Below are 25,328 nucleotides of genomic sequence, written 5' to 3'. Positions count from 1 at the left end.
ACACTAACTGGATAAGATATCTGCACCCCCATGTTCATTGCAGCATTATTTACAATAGCCAAGACATGGAAGCAACCTGATGGATGGATAGACGTGCTGGACACACACACACACACACAGGAATATTATTTAGCCATTAAAAAAAGGAAAGTTTGCCATTTGTGACACATGCATTGACCTTGAGGGCATCATGCTAAGTGAGATGAGTCAGACAGAAAGACAAATACCATATGATCTCATTTATATGTGGAATCTAAAAAAAATTAAAAAACAAAACAAAAACAAAACTCATAGATAAAGAGAACAGACTGGTGGTTGCCAGAAATGGGGGGGGGGGTGAAATGTGTGAAGGGGGTCAAAAGGTGCAAACTCCCAGTTATAAAATAAGTCATGGGAATGTAATGTATAGTGTGCTGCTAGATTTAATAATACTATATTGTATATTTGAAAGTTACTAAGTAGATCTGAAAAGTTCTTATCATAAGAAAAAAATGTGTAACTATGTGTGGTGACAGACTTATGTTAACCAGACTTATTGTGGTGTGCATTTTACAATGTACACAATGTATTGAGTCATTATGTTAATAATACAATGTTATGGGGCACTTGAGTGGTTCAGCTGACTGAGTATCCCCAACTCTTGATTTCAGCATAGGTCATGATTCCAGGGTTGTGGAATGGAGTCCTGCATTGGTGGGCTTGGCACTGAGCATAGAGCCTGCATAGGATTCTCTCTCTCTCTCTGTCTCTCTCTCTGTCTCTCTCCCCCCCACCTCCCGGCCTCTGCCCCTCTCCCCCTATGACATACTCTCTCTCTCTAATAATGATTATACTAAAATCTTATGTCAATTATATCTCAATCTTGAAAAACAGGGATGGTGACCCCTGGGTGGCTCAGTCAGTTAAGCGTCTGACTCTTAGTCTGTGCTGGCAGCGCAGAACCTACTTGGGACCCTCTCTCTCCACCTCTCTCTGCCCCTCCCCTGCTCAGGTGTGCACTCTCTCTCTCTCAAAATCAAGGTGCACCTGGGTGGCGCAGTCGGTTAAGCGTCCGACTTCAGCCAGGTCACGATCTCGCGGTCCGTGAGTTCGAGCCCCGCGTCAGGCTCTGGGCTGATGGCTCAGAGCTTGGAGCCTGTTTCTGATTCTGTGTCTCCCTCTCTCTCTGCCCCTCCCCCGTTCATGCTCTGTCTCTCTCTGTCCCAAAAATAAATAAACGTTGAAAAAAAAAAAACCCAGAGATATTGTTTCCCTCTACTATTCTAAGCTGGAAGACAGCATGGTTCACTGAAAGAGAGAAAGTTTTGGAATCTAACAGATGTATTTTTATTTTATTTTATTTTATTTTATTTTAATTTAATTTTTTACTTTTTATTAAACAAATTTTTTTAACATTTATTTATTATTGAGAGACAGAGCGTGAGCATGGGAGGGGCAAAGAGAGGGGAGACACAGAATCTGAAGCAGGCTCCAGGCTCTGAGCTGTCAGCAAAGAGCCAGCAGCAGAACTTGAACTCAGAAACCAAGAGATCAAGATGTGAGCCGAAGTTGGACGCTTAACTGACTGAGCTACCCAGGTGCCCCTATTTATTTTAATTTTTTTAATATTTATTTTGAGAGAGCATGCATGCATGTGCCGAGAGGGAGAGAGAGAATCCCAAGCAGGCTCCACGCTTTCACGGTAGAGCCTGATGCAGGGCTTGATCTCACAACCCTGGGATCATGACCTGAGCCGAAATCAAGAGTTGGACATTCAACCAACTGAGCAATCCAAGCACCCCTATTTTTTTTTATTTTAGAGAGAGAGAGAGAGTGCTCGAGTGGGAGAGAGGGGCAGAGGGAGGGAGGGAGGGAGAGAGAGAGATTGAGAGAGAGAGAGAGAGAAAGAAAGAAAGAAAGAAAGAAAGAAAGAAAGAAAGAAAGAAAGAAAGAAAGAAAGAAAGAATCTCAAGCAGGCTGTCAGGGTAGAGCCCTAGGTGGGGCCCAATCCCACGACCCTGGGATCATAACCTGTGCTGAAATCAAGAGATGGACATTCAAACGACTAAGCCACCTTGGCACCCCTAACAAATGTGTTTTTAAATTTTGAATCTTCTGCATACTACCAGCATGACTTTGGACAAATTACTGAATCTCACTCAGCCTTAGCTTCTTCAACTACAATGTGAGGAAAGAATCCCCCACACACAGGATAGTTGTGAGGATTAAAGAAAATAATCCATGTGAAGTCCCTGACAAAAACTAGGCACTCAATAGAAGTCCCAAACCTCTTGCCTATCCACTTCCAGGAGGGAGGTAAACTGTGTGACACCAGCTGAGGATGATGCCAACCTGACAGCAATTCCAGGGATGGGCATGGGTTCACAGTGGGCCCAGGTCAGCCCAATTAGAATTCTCGAGATGGAGAGGGCTGATTTCAAGTCTGCTGGGGCTGTAGTTCTAAAATGTAATCCTTGGTTAGCTCCCAGGGGCTCTGAAATACTCTCATTCAAAGAGCAGAGGGAAGGATAGGGAGCTTGAGATCTTCTAAGAGTGGCCATGAACTAAAACTCAGGTGGCCTAAGAATGCTGGTGAAGTGTGTCTGTCTTGATTAACTAGTTATTACTATTTTTAGCTGTTACACCTGCCGTGGGCAGGGCCCATTCCTGGGTTTTAGCTTGGAAGGCCAGTTTTGTCTTTGAACCAGTTGGCCTGGAGTTTGGTGTTTTGTGCTACAAACTGGATTGCCAGCTTTGTCCAGCCCTCCTGAAGTGACTGCTGCCTAAAGAATTTCTCATCATGTAAACACAACTCTCTTGAAGCAGGCCTTTGAAAAAGCTTCTGGTATCAATATTGTTTACTATGAAATAATGCTGCCTTATTAGCAGCTCAAGAGGCTGGATTCAGGGCAAAAAGATGCAAAATATGTTCTATAACTATGATAAAGTTGGGAAGGAAGAGGGACTTTCAGAATAGAGAAGTAGAGACCCTATTTGTAATGGTATGGGATAAAGCTAAGGACTGTCTAATCCCAGGCACCGGGGATGGCAGCTCCTCCATGAAACTGAGTCTGCAGGTGCTAGATCAGTCAGGCAGGCTTGAAGTTGCCTCAAGAAGTTGCCAAAGGCTACTAGATTGTCTTAACACTTGCAGCTTTCTTTCTTTACCTGTGGATTTCCCCTAAATCCTCTGGTCTCCCTAGCACTTGGCAACATTCATTTGCATTTCCTGAGACTTCACAGAGAGGAGGAGCCGGGTGACAGTAGAGTAGCTTCCCACCCAATGTCTCCTGCACAGACCATGGTTTTTCTGAGGACCAGGCTGTCTCCAAAGCCCAGCCCTGGAAAGACAAAGATCTCAGATGAACAGAAGCTCCATAAGGACTTAAAATTCCAATTTGCCGAGGTGTGGTCTTTCTAACTTGTTACTGCCTCCCCCTTCCCCTTCTCCATCCTAGGACACTACTGGAATTTAGTCTGACTTCCACGTCTCAGGATTGTCATCCAGAACATAAACTACTGAACAGCGTAACACCTTCAGGCACTACTGAAGGCAAAGAGTCAGGCTTTTCCTAAGCTTCCCTAGGTGGTGAAGATCTTTTTTTTAAAAAAAAAATTTTTTTTTAAATGTTTTATTTATTCTTGAGGGAGAGAGAGACAGAGCATGAGCGGGGACGGGGCACAGAGAGAGGGAGACACAGAATCCAAAGCAGGCTCCAGGCTCTGAGCCATCAGCCCAGAGCCCGACGCAGGGCTCGAACTCACGAACCATAAGATCATGACCTGAGCCGAAGTCGGATGCTCAACCGACTGAGGCGAAGATCTTAAATCTTACTCTTTCTATACTTTTTCTGTCTCTTCCCTAGTCACTCTCTACTAGTCTGTGCCATATGCCAGCACTTCCTTGGAAGTGCTTCTAATCTGCTGTTTCTTTTCTGGTATGGTCTGGAAAAACAGATAAACTGTTTTGGTTCTTTTAAAATAACTTTACAATTTTTAAAATTAATTATTTAAAAATGAATTTAACGGATTAATTAAATTTTAATTAAATTAAAAAAATTTAAATCTTATAACTGTTATATAATTGTGCCTCAAATGAGAGCCCACAGGTATAGGAAAGTATGGGGGTTCCCCTTACAAATAAAGGGAATGTGCTTTCTGGGGCAGGGAGTTTTGCTTATGCCCAGGGCCCAGAACAGTACTCTGAACAGTGCCTGGCACTTAATCTTAGTAGGTACACAATAAGTACCTATTGAATGAAAGGGGCTCACGTTCACTTGTTCTCAACCAAAACACATTCAGAAAGTCTCAGCTATGTCTACTTCAGGCCCAATGAAGAGTAGAATTGAGCACTGTCCTGACCCTAAGAGACCTTACCACTATTTCGCAATCTTCCCTTCTACTTGCTAATGCCGTCTCTTGAGAAACCAAGTCTGGAAAAGAGAAAAAATCACTAGGGCAGACCGTCAGAAGAACCATGATGGGAACTAAATGTTATCCCCCAGAGCCCACATCACAGAGGAGAAGGATGAATCATGAATTAGCAGCCACCCAGCCCTTCCTGGAGGCTCCATAACTGGTTCTGCCACTTGTAGCAACCTAAGTCCAGAGCAGGGGAATGGGTTGGGAAGTGGGTCTCCAACCATCTCCACTGGGCTTTGTGCCAGCCACGCAGCAGGGCCTCTGACAATTCACCTGCCTCCAATTTCACCTCTTGAGGGAAACGGCATCCTGACTCACTCAAAAAAGGCAAGGCGCTAAGGGGTCCCATAAATATAAAACAGTCATCATTAACTTAAAAGAAAGGTGCCCTACAAAGAAGAGATCATTATTTTTTTAAAGGCTGCTGTCCTTATGATAAAACTTGGGACCAAGTAAGTAAGTGGTACAGGTAATTAAGCCCAGTTCTCAAAAGCCAGACTCATAGGTCAGACTCAGATAGAGGACAGATAAGGAGACCACTCTGTGTGACAACAGGTACTAAACCTTGCCAGTGAATCAGCTAGAAAACCATTATCAGGCCTGGTTCCAGGAATGGGAACAGTCCATAATCACAGCCCAGGCACTCATTTAATTTCTCCCCAAGCCTGGGGGAGGCAGATATCTCATCTCCCCACCAGCTAGAACACCAGAGGTTATGTGACTACCTCATGTCACAGGCAGAAAGTAAACCACAGAGCTCAGAGTACTTATGCAGAAGCTCCTCTTGCCTGACATATTGGTCATTTTCATTCCCGACAGCCTCTGGCCCACACTGCAACAGCACTGCAGAGAAATCCCTAAATGCCTGGTCATTACAAAAACCACACAGCTCCTAAGACTCAGTACAAGCAGGTGCCAGCCAGCCCTCAGACCGGTCCCCTCAGCTCAATGTTTCCAGATGTGGGCCTGCTTGTTGGTACTGAGACGATACCGGGAGAACTTGGACCTCACACCAACATCTTTCTCAGGTTGCTTGCTAACCATGGCCCGAGGCCCCAGACTCGGTGATCTATGCAGCCTGGAACAACTGGGACTGTACACAGAGCTTGACCTGCTTCTCCCCAAATGTTGCCCGTATGCACCCTTTGGATCTGGGTCCTTGGACCATCCTTGAGGTCACTCCTATCCCTCAGGCTCTCACCTCTGGGTCCCCCTCCTTCCTTTACCCCTCTCAGCACCACCTCCTGGGCCTAACCCCAGCGCTACCATTCTTAGCCTACTTTCCCAAACCAGCTACCCCAAGGAGCCCTGTCTACAGCCCCACTTCCTCCCTCCCATCCTTACCCTAAGCAACCCTGTGTCAGGCTCAGACTCCAAAATCTTTGCCCATCTTCTCGCCTCAGGCAGTAGATTCCCACCCCTCACATCTACCAGATATTTTGAGTCTGACTGCCCCTCACTTCTCCCCGCTGCCTACTGCCACCCTCAACCCCTGCAGACTTGGGTCCCCAGTCCCAAAGCATTCTCTCTGCCCCATCTCTGCCATCTCTCAGGGTACAGAACTTCTCTCTGGGCCTTGGTATTTCCTGCATCTTACTTATTTCCTTTTTTCCTATAACACAGTGGTTTCCTGTAAAAACAAATTTATATTAGTAAAAAGAAGTGAGTCCATTTAAAGAAAAATAATAATAACTAGATAACAGCAGTCAGGAACAGCAAAAATTGGGAAAGCAACTATTCAAATGGAGAATACTTGCTTTTTTGCTTTTTTGTTATTTTAAGATTTTATTAAAAAAATTTTTTTTACATGTATTTATTTTTGAGAAACAGAGTGAGACAAAGCGTGCGTGGGGGAGGGACAGAGAGAGAAGGAGACACAGAATCTGAAACAGGCTCCAGGCTCTGAGCAAGCAGTCAGCACAGAGCCTGATGCAGGGCTCGAACCCATGAACTGTGAGATCATGACCTGAGCCGAAGTTGGACGTTCAACCGACTGAGCCACCCAGGCGCCCCTTAAGATTTTATATTTAAGTAATCTCTACACCCAAAGTGGGGCTAGAACTTACAACCCTGAGATCAAGAGTCACATGCTCTTCTGACTGAGCCAGCCAGGCACCCCTGGATGGAGAATAGTTTGAATGTTGCTTTAGCTGAAATGGAAACTGCACTGTGATAGTTTCAACATACATTTTAATGCACTTCCTCAAGCTGTCTAGATCAGCTTAATACCTGTCGGGTTCACCCAGGTCTGGCAGCTTTCCTCAGAGTCAAAGCTCTGTCTGTGTCACAGTTGGAGTCATGAGGCTCTCTGGGGCCCACAGACCTGTCTCTTGTTGCCCTAATTGCGCCTGCAGTGTGGGTCATGGAAAAAGCTCTGAAATAAAAGTAGAAAATTCGGGTTTGGGCAAGCACTCTGCATTTATTAGCCACCTTATGTTGGGCAAATCAATTAAACTCTTGAGTCTTAAGTCTTCTCATCTATAAATTGGACCTAATATTCCTTGCCTATCTCATAGGCCTGTCTTGAAGATCACATCAAATGAGATAATTTATGTGAAAGCACTTTGGTGTCATATAAATGTAAGGTATTATCTTAAACGCTAATGAATAACCTGCAGCTTACAAACACAAATGAATCATTGCTTTTGACTTAACAGGCAGCCAAGTAACTTCAAAAATCCAGAGCTCCGGACAATAAAACCCAGGAATGAGTTAACCATCAGAGGGATGCAGATAGGGCTGAGGCCTGGCTCCCAGAGCCACCCAGTGCTAGTCAGGCCCTTGGTGAATGAAGGACAGTCGTCTAGAGAAACCAGACTTGTGCCCAACCTTGAGTCTTCAAGTAAGACACTCTGGGAAAGGCTCCTGTGACAGTGAATTGAATCAGGCACACCTCACATTCAGAAATGGCTCCCAGATGTCCATAAAATCAAGTCCAACCACTATAGCACCTAGAGGTCCAAAGATACCACATTTTTTCAGATTCATCTCCTGTCATATCTTCAACATACCCAAGGCAATGTCCCATTCCTTGTCATGCCAGGCACTTTTACTTCTATACCTACATACTCATGCTGTTCCTTGAAGCCCTTCTCTATTCTCTGTCCTCAAAGACGTATTCTTCTTAATTCTGGAAGAATGTTGGTGTATCACCTTCTAGAATATAATAGAAATATGGAGGGTTTTTTTTTTTTTAATGTTTATTTATTTATTTTGAGAGAGAGGGAGAGCGTGAGCAGAGAATCCCAAGCAGGCTCCACACTGACAGTGCAGAATCTGATGTGCGGCTTGATCCCACAACCCTGGGATCATGACCTGAGCCGAAATCAAGAGTCAGATGCTTAACTGACCGAGCTACCCAGGCTCCAGAAATATGGAGTTTAAATAAAGGTATTAGCTAGCATATAGGTAAAATAGGCTTTTCCTTAAAGCAACTTATATGCTATAATATAACCTTCCTTCCTGAAAATGTCAATGTTAATTGTCTTTGGTAGTTTTCCTGGTAAACAGACATAAAATTTGAGTCTTGAAAGAGTTAATCAAAATGGATTTTCAAGTACCTGGCTTCATCAAGTAATGCTTGCCAAGATACAATGAGTTACATACCCTACAAAGGGCTTCAAATGAAAGGTGAGGCTGCAATAGACAACAGAGACCTGTGCCAACTGTATAGGAGTGGAAAGAATATTATACTGGCTCCAGTCTGGGTCTGATGCTCATTATCTGGGTGGTCTGGAGCAAGTTCCATAAGCTCTCTGGACCTCTATCCTCCTGTCTACAAAATGAAGAGAATCAACAACCGTGAAGATCCCTCCTATGATATATTCTTTTCTCCCCTCAAGGTCTTGCACAAAAACACCTCCTCAGAGAAGTCTTCCCTAATCCTGCCACTCTATGAATCATGCCTTCTTTTTTGTTGTTATTGTTTTGTTTTTGAGAGATGGGAGAGAGGGGCAGAGTGGAGGGAGGCAGAGGATCTGAAGTGGGCCCTGCACTGATAGCAGTGAGACGGCTGTGGGGCTCGAACTCACCAACTGAGATCATGACCTGAGCCAAAGTCAGACACTCAACTGACAGAGCCACCCATGTGGCCCCGAATCATGCCTTCTTTATTCCTATAGCATTTTCCTTAAATACTATAAGGAATTTCCTTAAATACTATAAGTATTTTCCTTAAATACTATATATGGAACCTCTTTCATTTTACCTCAAAATTCATTGTTCACTATACTGTGTGAGCTGGCCGAAAGCAGACTGATGTCTTATTCAGCTCTAAAACCCCACCATGCCCATATGGTACCTTGTCTTTGGTGATATACTCCGCTCATCTGTAGATCTGAACTGAACAGTGAACTCTGCTGATCCTCAATTTTGCTCTACCTAATTCCCCACCTCCTTTCTACCTTGACTGCTATGACAATCACTGAGTCAGCACTGGGCCTGTCAGGGCTGGAATGAGTGAGAAGGGCTAAGGAGTAGAGGGCAACCTTAGACGTGAGGTGTGGGAGATGTGTATTTGACATTAGTGCTTACCATGTAAGGAAGGTGGAAGGACAATATTAACAGCAAGAGCTAACATGTAGCCTGCATTCGCTCTGTACCAGGCACCATGCTAAATGCTTTACTTGTATCGAGCTTTACTACAATGCTGGCAGGAAGGGACTGCCATCATTCCCATTTTGCAGACAGGGAAGCCAAAGCACACAGAGGTTAAACGTTTGCTCAAGGTCACAAACTAGTTAAGTTATGGAGTCAATGACTTAACAATTACTTTTGAGTCAAAGTCCACTTTCTTAACTATCACTGCTAATAAGTCAAAAGTGATGATAAAAGCACATTGACAATTCCCAACATTGCTCAATGCTCTGTATTATAATTTTCATCCACTTTTGACATATGGTAGATGCAATAAACAATAATTCTTGGCCTTATTTGTTAAAGATTAGTTATAAAAACTGTTCTTTTTCATTTATTGTGAGAGACAGAGAGAGTGTTCACGTGGACGCATGAGTTGGGGAGAAGCAGAGAAATCCAGTCAGTGCAGAGCCCAACATAGGACTCGAACTCACAAATGGAGATCATGACCTGAGCCAAAAGCAAGAGTCAGATGCTTAACCAACTGAGCCACCCAGGTGCCCCTGAAACTGTTATTTTTTATACAAAGCTACACTCTATAGGAAGTGATGATCTGATTAAAAAAGCATTAACTTCTAGGGGTGCCTGGGTGGCTCAGTCAGTTGAGCACTCACTCTTGATTGCATCCGACTCGATTTCGGCTCAGGTCATGATCTCTCAGTTCATGAGTTCGAGCCCCCAGTAGGGCTCTACACTGACAGTGTTGAGCCTGCTTGGAATTCCTCTCTGCTCTTCCCCTGCTCTTTTCTCTCTCTCTCTCTCTCTCTCTCTCTCTCTCTCTCTCTCTCTCAACAAATAAACATTTTTTAAAAAAGCATCAACTTCTAGAACTATAAACTTTAACCTCTGCATTCCATAATGATGGGACACACACACAAAGATGGGCCACAGGAGCAAGAGATGGAAAAGGTGGAAAAAGGAAACAGGCAAGATGGGGCAACTCTATAGGGACCACTTTTTTCACATTTGTACCCCTAGCACCAACTCTGAGGCTGACACATGCTAGGCACTTAATAAAAGTTTGTGGAATCAGGGCTGCCCGGGTGACTTAGTTGGTTAAGCATCTGACTTTGGCTCAGGTCATGATCTCACAGATCCTGAGTTTGAGTCTCTCATTGGGTGAGCTCGAGCCCTGCTTCCAGTGAGACCCGCTTCCCACCCCACCCCACCCCCCCCGTGTGTGTGTGTGTGTGTGTGTGTGTGTGTGTGTGTCTCTGTCTCTCCCTTGTGGGATTTTCTCTCTCTGTTCTCATTCACTTGCATCCTCTCTCTTTCAATTAAAAAAAAAAGTTTGTGGAATCAAATGTTTGTGGGAAATAGTTCTACTCTCCTCTGAAACACACACGGAGAATGGGAAAGGAAACCAAAATGAAACAGGAAGAACACTGTCAAGTTTGATTTAATAAAGGTCCAGTGTGTGCCTGTTCTGGGCAGGGCACTGGGCACACAGTGTGCTGCTTTCAAGAGTCAGGGTGGGGGCTGTGAGCAGAGACATGGGCAATCCTGCCTACTTGGCAAGAGTATAAGTTGGTACTACTTCTCTGAAAGAAAACTTTGAAAAAGCTTTTAGCGGGGGGCCTGGCTGGTTCAGTTGGTAGAGCATGGAACTCTTGATCTTGGGGTTGTGAGTTCAAGCCCAATGTTGGGTGTACAGATTACTTTTAAAAATTCTGTTAAAAAGCTTTGAGATATATTTACTTTTGGTCTAGTAATTTTGCTTCGTCACAAAGTACTACTGTCTAAGAAAATAATAGTGCATATTCATCCAATCACTCAACAAGGATTCACTGAGCACCTATCAAGGGCTAGGCACTATTCTAGGTGCTAGAGACAGCAATAAACAGAGGAAGTCCCTTCCTTCCTGGATTTTTTACATTCTAATGGGGAATAAGCAGATGGGTATAGTAATATAAAATGGCAGTGAGCGTTAGTAGTGAGAAGCACTACTTAGAAATATATGTAGCAGTGTCAGGGTGTGGAGGTAGCTAATATAAATTGGTGGTCAGGGAAACCCTCCCTGAGGAGGTTATACATGAATAGAAATCTGAATAAGGGGTGGGAATGAGATATAAAATACACAACTGCCAGAGAAGAATGTTCTAAGCAGAAGGATTAGCAGATATAAAGGCCCTGAAGCAAGAATATGTTAGGTGAGTTTGAAAAAAATCACCTGAGGCCCATTTCACACCCAGAAGGAAGGTTATTATCCAAAAAAAGAGGAAATAACAACCGTTGCAAAGGATGTGGAGAAATTGGAACCCTTGTACATTGCTGGTGGGAATGTACAATGGTGTAGCTGCTGCATAAGGCAGTATAACCAAAATATCAAACATAGAGTTATCATATGGTCCAGCAATTCCATTTATGGGTATATATCCAAAAGAACTGAAAGCAGGACTTTAACAGATATATATACACTTGTGTTCATAGTAGCATTATTCACAATAGTCAAAAGGTGGAAATGATCCAAACGTCTGTCAACAGATGAATGGATAAACAAAATATGGTAATGTGGCATATACATTCAACGAAATATTATTCAAACTTAAAACGGGGGGCACCTGGCTGGCTCACTTTGACCTTGGGGTTGTGAATTCAAGTCCTGCACTGGGTATACAAATTACTTTTGAAAAATAACATCTTAGGGGCACCTGGGTGGCTCAGTAGGTTAAGTGTGCAACTTTGGCTCAGGTCATGATCTTGCAGTCTGTGGGTCCAAGCCCTACATTGGTCTCTCTGCTGTCAGCTTGGAGCCGGCTTTGGATCCTTGGTCTCCCTCTTTCTCTGCCCCTCCCCCGCTTGCTCTCACTCTTTCTCTTTCAAAAATAAATAGAAAACATTTTTTAAAAAAGGGTTAGGGTTAGGGGCGCCTGGGTGGCTCAGTCGGTTGGACGTCCGACTTTGGCTCAGGTCATGATCTCACAGTTTGTGAGTTCGAGCCCCGTGTCGGGCTCTGTGCTGACAGCTGGGAGCCTGGAGCCTGCTTCGGATTCTGTGTCTCCCTCTCTCTCTGTTCCTCCCCTGCTTGCACCCTCTCTTAAAAATAAATAAAGATTAAAAAAAATTTTTTTTAAGGGTTAAAATGGGGCACCTGGGTGGCTCAGTCAGTTAAGCGTCCAACTTCGGTTCAGGTCATGATCTCATAGTTCATGAGTTCAAGCCCTACATTGGGCTCTGGAGCCTGGAGCCTGCTTTGGATTCTGTATCTCCCTCTGTCTCTCTGCCCCTCCCTGGCTTGTGCTCTCTCTCTCTCAAAAATAAATAAATAAACGTTTTTTAAAAAGGGTTAAAATGGTAAATTTTATGCTATGCAAAACATAACATAACATAACATAACATAACATAACATAACATAACATAACATAGGATTGAGATGGCAGGAGCTTAGTGAGCAAGGGGAGAATGGCAGGGAACATGAAGGAAAGGCAACAAGAGCCCCAAGGGCCAGGAAAGGCCTTCAGGTATTACTCTAAGACTGATGAGAAGCCACTGGGAAGTTGGAGCAGAAGTGACACAATCTGATCCACATTCTAAAGGCTTACTCTGGCTGCTGTGTGAAGAGGCTCAAGAGGGCAAGAGCAGAACTAGGAAAAGGGCCATAACGCCACTGTAGTCGCCCAGGTTAATTCCTGAGATTATTTCAGATTCTCTCGAGGGCTTGCAAACAGCATGAATTCATGACCTAGTCTTCATTTTGGCAGGCCTTGGGGACTTGCTCCAGCAGAGAGTGAGTGAGTGAGTGAGTGAGTGAGTGGGAGATGGGGGGTGTACGCATGAGCACACATAGGCATGTGCACATGAGCACGTAAGCATCAGGGGCTCAGGGGACTGAGCTTGGGTTCTAGCAGGGGACTGAATTTCCAGGGCATGATCCTCTTCCCAGGAACACTTCCACACCAAATCCACGTCCTTGACTCAAGGGTTTTCTACAAGAAGATTATATCGTGCCAGCCTATCTCCTCTGAGGCTGGAATGGGAAAAAAAATGTCTACTTGGGAATTGCCGAGTCTCTAAATTTCCACCAAAGGCATTGTTTAGACCACTTCTGAACCTGTGAGGTTCGCTGCAGGAGGAGGTTGACAGAAGGGGTAAGTTCCATGTATAGAAAGGTAGAGCTGAACTTGCCCCTAATTCTAGTACGGGTAGGCAAACTTTTTCTGTAAAAGGCCAAAAATTGTAGGAGGCCACATGTGGTCTTTGTCAAACATTCTTTTTTGTTCTGATTTTGGTTTGGCTTGGTTAGTTGGTTGTTTTCATTATAAAATATATATAACTTACAGGGCGCCTGGGTGGCTAGTTGGTTGAGTGACCAACTCTTGATTTTGCCTCAGGTTGTGCTCCCAGGGTCCTGGGATTGAGCCCCAAGTCAGGCTCTGCGCTACATGTTCTCTCTCTTTTGGGCACCTGGGTGGCTCAGTCAGTTGAGCGTCCAACTCTTGATTTCAGCTCAGCTCATGATTTCATAGTTCCTGAGATCCAGCCCCACACTGGGCTCTGTGCTGACAGTGTGGAGCCTGCTTGGGATTCTCTCTCTCCCTGCCCCTCTACCCTGCTTGTTCTCTCTCTCTCTCAAAATAAAAATAAATAAACTTAAAATAATAATAATAGTTACAGCCATCATAATGGGTGTAAAGTAGTATCTCATTGTGTTTTTGACTTATATTTACCTAATGATTAGTGGTATTGGACATCTTTTTTTTTAGTTTTTAATGTTTATTTATTTTTGAAGGAGAGAGACACAGAGAGTGAGTGAGGGAGGAGCAGAGAGAGGGAGACACAGAGTAGGAGCTGTCAGCACAGAGCCCAATGTGGGACTCGAACTCACAAACCATGAGATCATGACCTAAGCTGAAGTTGGACGCTCAATCAACTGAGCCATCCAGGTGCCCCTGGACAACTTTTCATGTACTTGTTGGCCATTTATATATTTCTTTGGAGAAATATCTATTCAAGTCCTTTGCCCATTTTTTAACATGTTTGATTTTTTGCTGTTGAGTTGTTTGTTTTTTTTACAATCCTTTAAATATGTAAAAACCATTCTTAGCTCATGGCCTATTACAAAATTTGTAGTTGAGGCCATTTGACCCCTGAAGCCAGAGTTTGCCCAGCTCCCTCATTTTACATTTGAGGAAAGTCAGCCCCGAAGAGAGACAGTGACTGCCTCAAGGTTCATGATTCTCAAGTCAAGTTGTAGCGGTCTCTATAGCCACTACCTCATTCATTCAACAAATATTTATCGAGAGAGCCTCTTCTGTGTCAGTCACAGAAGGGGCTGCTACAGAAGTGAATGAACCAGATCCACTCCTCAGAGCTAGGAGTACAGAGGGGATTAAGGCACAAAACAAATAATCACACAAATAAATATGTAATTACGAACTGAAAATAAGTACTAGAAAGGAGGAAAGCCAACTGTTATGAAAGAGAATAATAGACAAGGCCTCTCTAAGGATATGCCATTTAAGTTGAGTTCTGGAGGATAAATAAATGTGACCTAGGTTAGGGGCACCTGGGTGGCTCAGTCGGTTAAGCGTCCAACTCAATTTAGGCTCAGCTCATGGTCTCATATTTCATGGGTTCAGGCCCTGTGTGGGGCTCTGCACTGATGTGCGGAGACTGCTTGGGATTCTTTCCCTCCCTCTCTCTGCCCTTCCCCTGCTCACACTCTGTCTCTGTCTCTCTCCAAAACAAACAAACAAACAAACAAACATTTAAAAAATCTAAAAAAAAATTTTATAATATGCAATCAGGGGAGCGAAAGAGAGAGAGGGAGACACAGAATCCGAAGCAGGCTCCAGGCTCTGAGCTGTCAGCACATAGGCCAACCCGGGGCTCAAACTCACAAACCATGAGATCATGACCTGATCCAAAGTCGGACATTTAACCCCCCAAAATGTTTTTTAAGTAACCCAGGTTAACAGAAACGGCAGAGGAGTATTCCTGGCAGAAGGAAATACACACATGAAGGGTTAAGAAATTATATTGAGTATATTATTAAAAGTGCAATAGGGCTCTTATCAAGATCATTCCATTTTCTGTGAAAAGAATAGAATGTCAGTGTACAACAGGTCAAAATGCAATAGATTGAAAGTAAAAAGACAAATTGGAAGACTACTATAATTGTTCAGATGGAAGTTGATAGGGCTTGGGCTGGACTGGCAGCAGTGGAAACAAAGATAAGTGAACAGTTTTGAGAATTATTTGGGAGGGTAACTCATTAGCACCCGGTGATGGACTAGATGGCAGAAGTGAGAAGATGAGGTATCAACAGCAACTCCAGGGGCACGTGACTGGCTCAGTCAGTGGAGAATGAGACTCTTGACCTCAGGGTCATGAGTTTGAGCCCCACGTTGGGCAAAGAATGACTCCACGTTCCTAGTTCAAGTGGATGGATGGTAGTGCCATTTACCATGAGAGAGAAGTGCAAGGAAGGAGAAGGTTTGGAGACAGAAGGTCCAGAATTCAATTTTAGATGTAGTAAGATTTAGACCCCCGTGAAGCATCCAAATGGAGAACTCAAACCAGCAGATGGATATACAGATATACACAGAAAAGTGGTCTGAAGGAAAGTTAAAACTGGTGTTGGTATGAGCTGAGCTGTATGGTGCTGGACAAGGGCCAAAGTGACACAGTGGAAGGAACACTGACCTGGTCCAGGCGTCAGGGAATCTAGGTTCCAGTTCCAATTCTGTCACTAACCACCCTCTCTGAGCTTCAGTTTCACCATCATTAATACAAGGAGATTGGCCTAGATCATGGCTTCTTTAGTCTTTTTTGGGGTAAGAATTAACTCCTCTCCTCAAAAATGAATACACAGTATTATACATGATTTCAGGGTTTACACCATTCGTGTCACCTTTCTATGGATACCAAAGGAACAACTCCTAGACTATATGACCAGACAACCAAAGTTTAGAAGGACTTTTTTTCTACATGCTTTATATATATAGATATATAGATATAGATATAGATATCTATATATATAGATAGATAGATAGAGATAGATATAGAGATAGATATAGATATATCTATCTCTATCTCTATCTATCTATATCTATATCTATATCTATATCTATTTTCCCCACCCTTTCTCCCAAACGAGAAACCACCTCAGCCTACTATGAAAATCCACAGTACTTTGTCTGTATCCCTCTTAAGGAATTTACCATATTCTTCCTTATATTATAGTTGTGCCTCCCCTATTAAAAGATAGGAACAGCATCTTTTATCCTGTATAAAGAGCCTTCTCACATATCCCTTATCTCATCTGAGTGAAAAATGGATCCTATCCATACTGACCCAATCAGACATTGGTCTCTTGCTAGACAATAGCCTCACCTGACCCCTTTAAATGGCATCTCATCCATCCACATCCAGCTCTGAGCAACACACACATCAGCAGCTACCCAAATGCCTTCCTCAGAAGTTCTCAACTTCAGGGTTCCAACATACTGGCTGGGTTTGTGTGTAAAATGTCCAAAGTAATTTCTCACTATTAATGAAGTACCAATTAAATAATTTACAAATGTAGAGCACTCAGAATAGAGTCCAGCCCACAGTAAGCACTATATAGGTGTTGGGCATTATTAACACTGAAATTTTAGGATTTATGAGATGGGTGTAGCGGATGCTTTTGGTGCTCTGTACACACCCACGGCCCACTTCTGATTTCAGTGGCAGCTGCGGGAGACAGTGATGTGCAGGCTGATAGCATCTCTCCTCCAGAACCCTGTAGGTCTCCTTGCTTTTCTGCCCCAGAGCCTCCTCTTCTCACAAGCTCACTCAAGCCATGAGCTAGACAGCCAGGAAGTACAGGGACATTCGCGGGCATTAACTTTCATCTGATGAACTGCTTCCCCTTCCTACATTGTTACAACCTCTACCATTATCCAGGGGAAGATAACAAAACTCCTAATTACAGCTTGATCGGTTAATATCCCACTCCCTGGCACCTTTATCAACACTTTCCCGTGGAACTTAATTTAAGGCCATCTGCCTTTACTCTTCTGATCTTCCGTCTCTGAGCCCATTAGCACGTTTTCAGAGGGCAACCATAGGCTGGGGTGGAAAAAAGAAATGACAAAGTCATAGGTCACACTGCCAAGAAAGATGAAAAGGGAGTGGAGAAACCTCGAGACTCGGCCTTTTTTCCCGCCCTAGGCTCTAAGCGGAGTTAAATCGGCCTTCATAGGTGACTATGTAGTACCTCAAGCCACAGACACTGCAGAAGCAGACTCAGGGGCTGACACTGCGCAGGCGCAGGGCGGGGGCTAGGGTTTCCTCTCAGTTCACTCAACTACTTCTCTTCTACACAAGGGCCATAGGGAGAGCACAGTACCCTGCGCAAGGAGCCTTCCTTCTGTGCACCCCAATTCCTCGTGAGGCCCTCAGACCGGCCAGGAAACGTCTGGGAAACCACCTTCTAAGGTCGTCGGGCCGCCCCTCACTCCGCGTCCAGGGCCCGGCCGAACCTGGAAAGCGGGTGCCAGCTGCTGGCGAGGCGCCAACACAGGAAGGGCCGCTAGGCCTGGTCGGATTCGGCCCTTCTCACCACCGTTCTCACCTCTTTGTCCGCTGCTTTCTCCTCGATACCTAGCAGGGCGTACAGGTCCATCTGTAAGAGCTCCTTGGTCACCGCCATGGTTCCAATCCTGACTGGATTCGTACTACAACTCCCAAGAGTCTAAGCGTGCGTAGGGATTCCCGGGGACTGTTGTCGCCAGCGAGCTGAATGGCGCTTAGCCCCCTGGGAAATGTCGTGTTCTGGATCAGGCTTGACTGTCTATGAGGGAAGCGAGCAAGTGAATGAACTACGCCTCCCAGCAGCCCCCGCGTCTTCCGCTACCGCTCTCCGATTGATGTAGGAGATCGCGATTCTCCCGCCGGAGGCCGCAGCTAGCCAGCGCGGGAGGGTGTAGGGGTGGGGGCGGGGGCGGGGCTTAGTGAAGGTCCGAGGGTGTCCGGGGCCCGGCAAGCGTGATCTCAGCTCTGTGGACCTTGCGGCGCTGCGCCGGCCACCAGAATGGAGAGTAGGTGCTACGGCTGCGCTGTCAAGTTTACCCTCTTCAAAAAGGAGGCGAGTCTTTTCCCCGCGGGCTAGAAGGTCAGGGAGGACGCGGAGTGGAGGAAAAGCCCTGGACTTGAAGTCCGTAGACTTGGTTTTACGACCCCTTTCCAGCTGTGTTGGTTTTGTTGAAGTCACTGAACTTCAGTTTCCATTTCTGTGAAATGGGGCTAACTCTCCCTCGCTTTCGGGGTTAGCATGAGGGTCCAGAGAGGTGCTGGAGGTGAAAGTCCCTGTAACTATACAGCACGCTCCTATCTTTTCTAGAAAGGTAGGCTTTTCTGTCCACTAACTGAAGGATACAGCTGGTTCCTTCCCTCCACTTTGCTCCTCCGCAGCCCAGTCTTGGTTAATGCCCTGTGACCAGTCTCTATCACACCATGTCCTTTGCTCTGAAACCTTCACCATCATGCAGCCTGCCCTTCCCAGGTTTCTTGAGTTAGATTACCGCCCTTCCTCCTGCTCCCAAGGCACCGTGGCAAAGTCTTTTGTCCTCTGCACAAGGCCCCAAATTCTTCTGGTAAACTGTAGGCTTCCTCTGATCAGTTGTGACCAGGAGATAGGAACCAGATTGGATGAATGAATAGCTATGGAGGCAGATCCGTGTAGCACTTAGAAACCTGGGTTTTGTAACCCGGGTTGTCAAGGTTCAAATTTGACCTCTGCAGTCTTATTCATGGAATTACCTTGGTTTGGGCAAGTCATGTAACCTCTCTGACCCCATCTAAGATAGGAATAATAATGGTGGTCATCAGGATTAAGTAGAGTAGTGTGTATAAATTGTGAGGATTAAATCACATGACGAATGTTAAATGCTGAGCTTAGTGCCTGGCACACAGTAAGTGCTTAATAAATGGAGGCTATTGTTATCCCTGAAGCCAAGCCACCCTCCATCTCTACTAGAGCACAGAAGACAGGGGCTCTGCACTCTCTCTGGTTCTCCTTTGTTGAAGAGCCCGTGACCTGCAGCATGAGGTTTTGCCTATTTGTTTTCTATACCCCAGTGCCATTGAATTGAAGTCAGGATAGAAAGCATGGGAATTTTACGTAAAGCTCTACTTGATTTGAATAAAAGACTGGAGACTGAGGAATCGCTTTACCCTCCACCCCTCTCTCTCCCCAGGCCCTAGGGGCCCCATTTCTCATCCTCCTCCCCGCAGCTGGTCAAAACTTCAGTGTCTTCTCTGTGTGTGTGCTTGGAGAGTCCCAGGGAGGAGACTGCAGGGGCGGGTGAGAGATGGATCCCCCTACTTCATGTTTCTTGTAGTACGGCTGTAAGAATTGTGGCCGGGCCTTCTGTTCTGGCTGCCTTAGCTTCAGTGCAGTGGTGCCCCGGACTGGGAATACCCAACAGAAGGTCTGCAAGGAGTGCCACGAAGTCCTGACCAGGTGAGAAGCTGACATGGGCAAAGGTTTAGCCAAGCATGGTACCAGGTAGCTGGCCAGCCCACACAGCTTTGTGCTCTGTGGCTAGAGGTCAGCTCAGGAAGTGTTTGGGGGAGAGGTACTGACTGGCAGATAAGGGGACTTCTGATACCAGATTTCTTCTCTATAGAGGATCATCTCCTGTCAATGCCTCCAAGTGGTCACCACCTCAGAACTATAAGAAGTAAGTGCTAAAGGGACAGAGACAAATAGGGGTGGGGAAAAGACAAAGGAGCCATTGAGTAGGACTCTCTTCCCAGCCTCTAGATCAAATGAGCACAGGGTCAGGAGAATATCTCTCAGCCTCATGACTGCCTTCTTGGGCTCAGAAGGCAGCTCATCAGCCTCTCCCCAGAAACGGTTCTTGGTAGATCTTGCCCTCTAAGCCAGACCCTCTGTTTGGTCAGCTGGATTGGGCTACAGAGGGATATGAATGAGAACCACAGACTATTGTCTATTGGAGGCCTCCCTGGATGCCTAGAAATGATTTGAATCAGAAACGGTGAGTGGGTGCCTTCACCCCTCCCTTCTACGTTCTTCAAGAACCTTATCTCATACCCTGCCAGGCGTGTGGCAGCCTTGGAAGCCAAGCAGAAGCCCAGCACTCCCCAGAGCCGGGGACTAACCCAACAAGACCAAGTCATCGCTGAGCGCCTAGCACGGCTCCGCCAGCAGAACAAGCCCAGTGAGTGGGGGCACACAGGGTGATCTCAAACATACCATCCAGACTTCCTGGGACTAGGATTCCTCTGGATCTTACAAGGCTTTCCCATACCAATTTCAGAGTCAGTGGCCTCACAGGCAGAGATAGAAGCCAGGCTAGCTGCACTGAGGAAGGAAACCCAGGGTTCCATCCCTTCCACCCAAGAGATGGAGGCACGGCTTGCTGCACTGCAGGGCAGAGTTCCGCTGTCTCAGACCTCCCAGGTGGTGAGTGCTCAGGGGTCAGGGGTCCTAGGACAAGGACCTAGATACATGTATGCCTATGTACTTTGCAGGAGTTGGCAAAACCTCCCACCCTCACCTCTTGATTCTCAGGCCTGCTGCCAGGCCAAGGATCCAGGGACAAGCAGCAGGATGGGGTGGGGCAGGAAAGAGTGGCCAGATCTACTCGATTATGTGAGCCCTGGATTAGTCAGTCCCCTTTCCAAGAGCTTTGGAAACTCTTCAGCATCCACCCGTAACCTAGACTTCGCTGAGCCTTACGATGTTGCTTCCCCTCTACCCTACTCCTCACTGAAGTTCCCTCCTGTGAACAGGCACATCAGCCACCAGACACAAGGACCCAGGCCCAGCAGGCGCAGGATCTGCTGACACAGCTGGCAGCAGAGGTGGCTATTGATGAGAACTGGGAACGAGGAGACCCAGGTAACTTCTCCACCTGGATCCCCCAGGGACCTGCCCTCCCCCCCCCAGCTCTTTCCCCAAGTAGGAAGGTCTCTGCTGCCCACCCTCTGGGATGCAAATATGAATCAGAGAACAATCAACATTATAAGCTTTAGATGGGTTTACCCCAACAGGAGCCAGTGTATTACTAGTGGATAAGTGTGTAGGCTTTAGAATCAGACAGCGATTTCTAATTTTTTTTTTTAATTTGAGAGAGAGAGAGAGCACGTGAATTGGGGAGAGCAGCTGAGGGGGAGAGAGAGAGAGAGAAAGAGAATCTTAAGCAGGCTCCACACTCAGCCTGGAGCCCAACACAGGGCTCAATCCCATGACCCTGGGATCGTGATCTGAATAGAAATCAAGAGTTGGATGTTCAATGGACTGAGCCACCCAGGTGCTCCCAGACAGCAATTTCTTATTCTACCACTTAAACTAGCTATGTGACCCTGGTAAAGTTACTTAACCGAAGTCTCACTTTCCTCATCTGTAAAATGGAGGTATGATAGAACCCACCTCACGGGGAAGTTACGAGAAGTAAATGAGATTAATAAACAATTAAGACCCTGCCGGGTTCATAGTAAGTGTTCAGTGAATGTTCATTGCAATGATGATGATGATGATAAGGATGAGGAAGTGGCTGTTTAGATTTAATTAAAATGAAATTTAAAATTCAGTTCCTCAGTGGTACCAGTCACATTTCAAGTGCTATTAAACTATAGTCTTACACAAATACAGACCATGATATGGAGCGCTTCCATTATCATAAAAAATGCTATTGGACAGTGCTGTTCAAATGCTTCAGAGCAATGGTTCTCAATTGGGGGTGATTTTTCCATCCGGGGCCCATATGGCAACGTCTGGAGACTCTCAGACTCAGATTCTCACAACTTAGAAGGTACCACTGGCATCTAGTGAGCAGAGGCTAGGGATGCTGCTAAACATCATACAGTGCACAGGGCAGCCCCTACCACAAAGAATTATCCTGTCCAAAATATCAAAATACCAAAATATCAAAAGAACCAAGACTGAGAAGCCCTGCTTCAGAGACATAATCTCATTGAATACCCTCCGTAATCTTATACATACTATTATTATCCATATTTTATAAATGAGGAAACTGAGGCCTGGTGAGCTTAAGGAAATTGACCAAGGTCACACGTATTAAGTGACAAGAGCTGGGACTTGAACCCAAAGCTGTCTCATTTTGAACCTCTTGGTCTGAAATGCTTATCTAAAGGGGACCATGTCAGAGCCACAGCCACTCTGGTAGAATTCTTCCTGCCTAGTGCCTTACAAGATCTCAGCTTCTCTCGTGTCCTCTCTGTGCTGCTCCCTGGAAGTATTAATTCCAGCCTGTAAAGCAGAGAGACTGGCTGAGGCTTAGCTTCCCTATACCCTCACCTTTTGGGGCAGTGATGGTCATACCATGGGACACCTACCCTAAGGGCAACATGTAAAAATATCAGGAGTGGGGATAGATGTAATTGAAAAAAGCATGTCTAAGATTACTAGTATTTTACATTTGGAAAAATGTAGGAAAGACTCATTTTATTTGTAATATAAACCACAGGAGCTAATGCTGAACAAAAAGCTGGTAATTTATGTTTTTTAAAGAAAGTTGAGAAATAGGCACAGAGATCTTGGAATGTCTCTGCCTCCCTAACTGCATCACTCCTTCCAGCTGCCCCTATCCAGAATGACCTCAACCAAGGTGGCCTAGGGGGCCAGAGCACTAATTCCAAGGGACAGGCCATCTGGTCCCTGGAAGAGGAGAAGAGCAGGCTGCTGGCTGAGGCAGCAGTCGAGCTGCGGGAGGAGAACACGAGGCAGGAGAGGATCCTGGCCCTCGCCAAGCGCCTGGCCATGCTGCGGGGACAGGACCCCGATAAAGGTAGAGACTGGGAAACAGCAGCTCACTTCTGTCCATTGGGAAGGCCCTTCACTCCCAACCCCAGGCCAAGCTCTACAAAACGCCTGTATTCCCTGGCACACTGAGTCAGGTGCTGGGATTGCTATGTCCAGAGGTCTATTGAGCTCTGCCCAGAGCCATGAGGAAGGTACTGGGGCAAAGGAATAGATACGGAATAAGTAGCAGCCGTCAGGGGCCCAGGGACCCTCAGTCCCTTCAGGGACTGCAAATCCTTCTGTTCCTGTCCCCCAGGGTGGGGGAGGGAGGGGCAGGATCTGATGTGATTGTTGACAACAGAGGCTGCCTAGCTCTGGAAGAAGTGCCCGTGGAAAGCAAACCAGCTCCTGCGGGCAAAATTACAGCTACTCAAGAGAACTCTCTCAACCTCACTCCTCCTCCTCTGCTCCTGTCATTCCCTTTCAAGTGACCCTCCAGGACTATCACCTCCCAGACAGTGATGATGATGAGGATGAGGAGACAGCCATCCAGAGAGTCCTGCAGCAGGTGGGCCCTGCCTTACCCACCTGACCACCACCTGTCCTGTCTCTGCCTCACTGCCCCACCACCCACTTGGCCCAGTTCACCCTGCCTCTACTCTCTCACTGAATGGCCACTCTGCAGCTCCTGTTCTACCTGGCATGCCACTGTCCCTATGACCCAGACCTGCCTACTGGCCCCTTGAGATGGGGTATCAGCAGCCATAGGCAATAGATCAAGGGAGATGGGTTGAGAAGCTAAGGCCACAGAACACAGAAATACTCGTGGGGCAGGGGGGCAGAGTCTAGGCCTGGAACAGGAAGCTGAACCTCTTCACCCTGTCCACAGCTCACTGAAGAAGCTGCCTTGGATGAGGCAAGTGGCTTGAACATCCCCGTGGAGCCAGCTCTCAGAGCCCGGGCCCAGTCCTGTAGGGCAGAGTCCCAGGTGAGAAAAACCCTAGGCCACTGCCACGCCTTCCTCCCTCCCTGGCCGACTGCTCCTGCGGCAGTGTTCCTACACACCTCCCTTCCCCCACTCCTCTCTGCTCCTAGAAGGCGCAGGCCAAGGCCCCCAGGCAGGAGGCAGAGGAAGAGGAGCTCCCCTGGTGCTGCATCTGCAATGAGGATGCCACCCTGCGCTGCGCCGGCTGCGATGGAGACCTCTACTGTTCCCGCTGCTTCCGGTGAGTGCAGATAGAATGTTCTGTGTGGCTGGGAGAAATTGCGGGTCCTCTCTGATCCCTGACTTGTCTCTCTTTGCTCCACAGGGAAGGCCACGATGCCTTTGAACTTAAAGAGCACCAGACGTCTGCCTACTGCCCCCGGCACATAGGCCGAGAACACTGAGGAAACCAGGGAGGCAATCCCATGGGCAGTTGTGCAGGCTGGTGCACAAGTCAAGCTAGATTGCTCATGGACATGCCCCTTCCTGAGCCTCAGTGTCCCTGGAAGGAGGAAAGATTCTCCATTCAGGATGATAACTGGGGGAGCCAGAGGAAAGGCAGAAGTCAGAGCCCTCCAACAGCCAAGCATGGACTGGGAGTAAGACACGGTGGGGAAAAGACAAGACTGAACCTAAGGGTGATGAGCCTTGGAACTTGCTCAAGGGCCCAGGGCCCTCCCCTGGCACTTAATGGATCTAATAAAGAATGCTGATTCCTTGAGCCCAGCATGTCTTACCTCTAGAACTCTGTGGGCTCTGAGCCTGGGCCCCTGGAGAGGTGGCAAGAGCAAGACCTCCACTAGAAGTCCAGTCCTGTGGAGTGAGGAAAAAGGTCGGGCTATCCTACAGGCTTCTCCAAGGAGGAACAGTCCCATCCATCCTGGAACCTCATATGCAGTAGGCATGGATATTCACTCAACTGATCTGAACTATGTGTCCTGCTCTGGGCAACCCATTGTAGCCCGCAGGCCCCACCATCTTAGATTCCTCAGCCTCCCTAGCACTCAGACAGTGCTTGCACAAACAGTGGATGCATGCCCTGCTTCCTGTCTTACTCCCAAAGGATGCCACCTCTCCAGGCTCCTGTCCCAACCTGCCTGCCATTCAGACCTAGTGTCTGTTTCCAGCCACACCTTCCTGAGCTGACTCCTGGAGTCTCCACCTGTACCCTTTACATGCCTCTACTTAGCTCCTGCCTTTTCTCTTTCTGCTGCTGGCTGGAGCCAGCTCATGTTAGTTCTCAGCCTGATGCCTCCTGAATCATTTAGGGAGAGAGGAGGGTTAGCTATCTCTGATTTCCGCAGACCCAACTAGGTTTTCCCTATTACCTCCCCTATGGGATTCAGAACTAGTCTTTGCCACTTGGGCTCCTGTTGGTGATGCAGGATGCTGTGTGTCCTAGTCTGGTGCCCTCTGCTTGGCCTCTGGGCCTTGCTATATCATGAGCTCTAAAGTAGAACTGTGACCTTCACCTTTGAATTCTCAAGGCCTATGTAGATGGATGGATGGATAGATGGATGGGTGAATGAAGTATGGATCTGGTGACTCAGGATGCTAGCCTTCTGGTATATCACTTCACCCTCCCCTCCC

General features: G+C 46.5%; 2 protein-coding genes across 3 annotated transcripts in view; one reads left to right on the top strand and one right to left on the bottom strand.

Moving 5' to 3' along the window:
• Positions 1-17,760, bottom strand: part of DNAJC17 (DnaJ heat shock protein family (Hsp40) member C17) — a 41,502-nt gene extending 23,742 nt beyond the window's left edge. The window contains exon 1 of the mRNA XM_043555635.1: positions 17,597-17,760. Coding sequence (XP_043411570.1) covers positions 17,597-17,674 — 78 coding nt within the window. The 5' untranslated portion in view covers positions 17,675-17,760. The remainder of the gene's footprint in view (positions 1-17,596) is intronic.
• Positions 17,761-17,955: 195 nt separating this feature from the next.
• ZFYVE19 (zinc finger FYVE-type containing 19) lies at positions 17,956-24,459 on the top strand. 2 transcript variants are annotated; one of them, XM_043555633.1, is made up of 11 exons: positions 17,956-18,109; positions 19,365-19,486; positions 19,653-19,706; positions 20,089-20,207; positions 20,307-20,452; positions 20,782-20,890; positions 22,590-22,799; positions 23,242-23,321; positions 23,643-23,741; positions 23,849-23,979; positions 24,064-24,459. In XM_043555633.1, the coding sequence occupies exons 1-11, from the start codon at positions 18,056-18,058 to the stop codon at positions 24,140-24,142; spliced, it is 1,203 nt and encodes a 400-aa protein (XP_043411568.1). In that variant the 5' UTR covers positions 17,956-18,055; the 3' UTR covers positions 24,143-24,459. The 2 variants fall into 2 exon arrangements, with proteins under 2 accessions (XP_043411568.1, XP_043411569.1); XM_043555634.1 differs by having other exon boundaries at positions 17,958-18,109; positions 23,852-23,979.
• Positions 24,460-25,328: the final 869 nt, after the last annotated feature.

This window comes from Prionailurus bengalensis, chromosome B3, assembly GCF_016509475.1.
Source record: "Prionailurus bengalensis isolate Pbe53 chromosome B3, Fcat_Pben_1.1_paternal_pri, whole genome shotgun sequence".
In the NCBI taxonomy this organism is placed as follows: domain Eukaryota; kingdom Metazoa; phylum Chordata; class Mammalia; order Carnivora; family Felidae; genus Prionailurus; species Prionailurus bengalensis.
The sequence above is the reverse complement of the archived record's forward strand: the minus strand, read 5'-3'. Positions and strand labels throughout refer to the sequence as shown.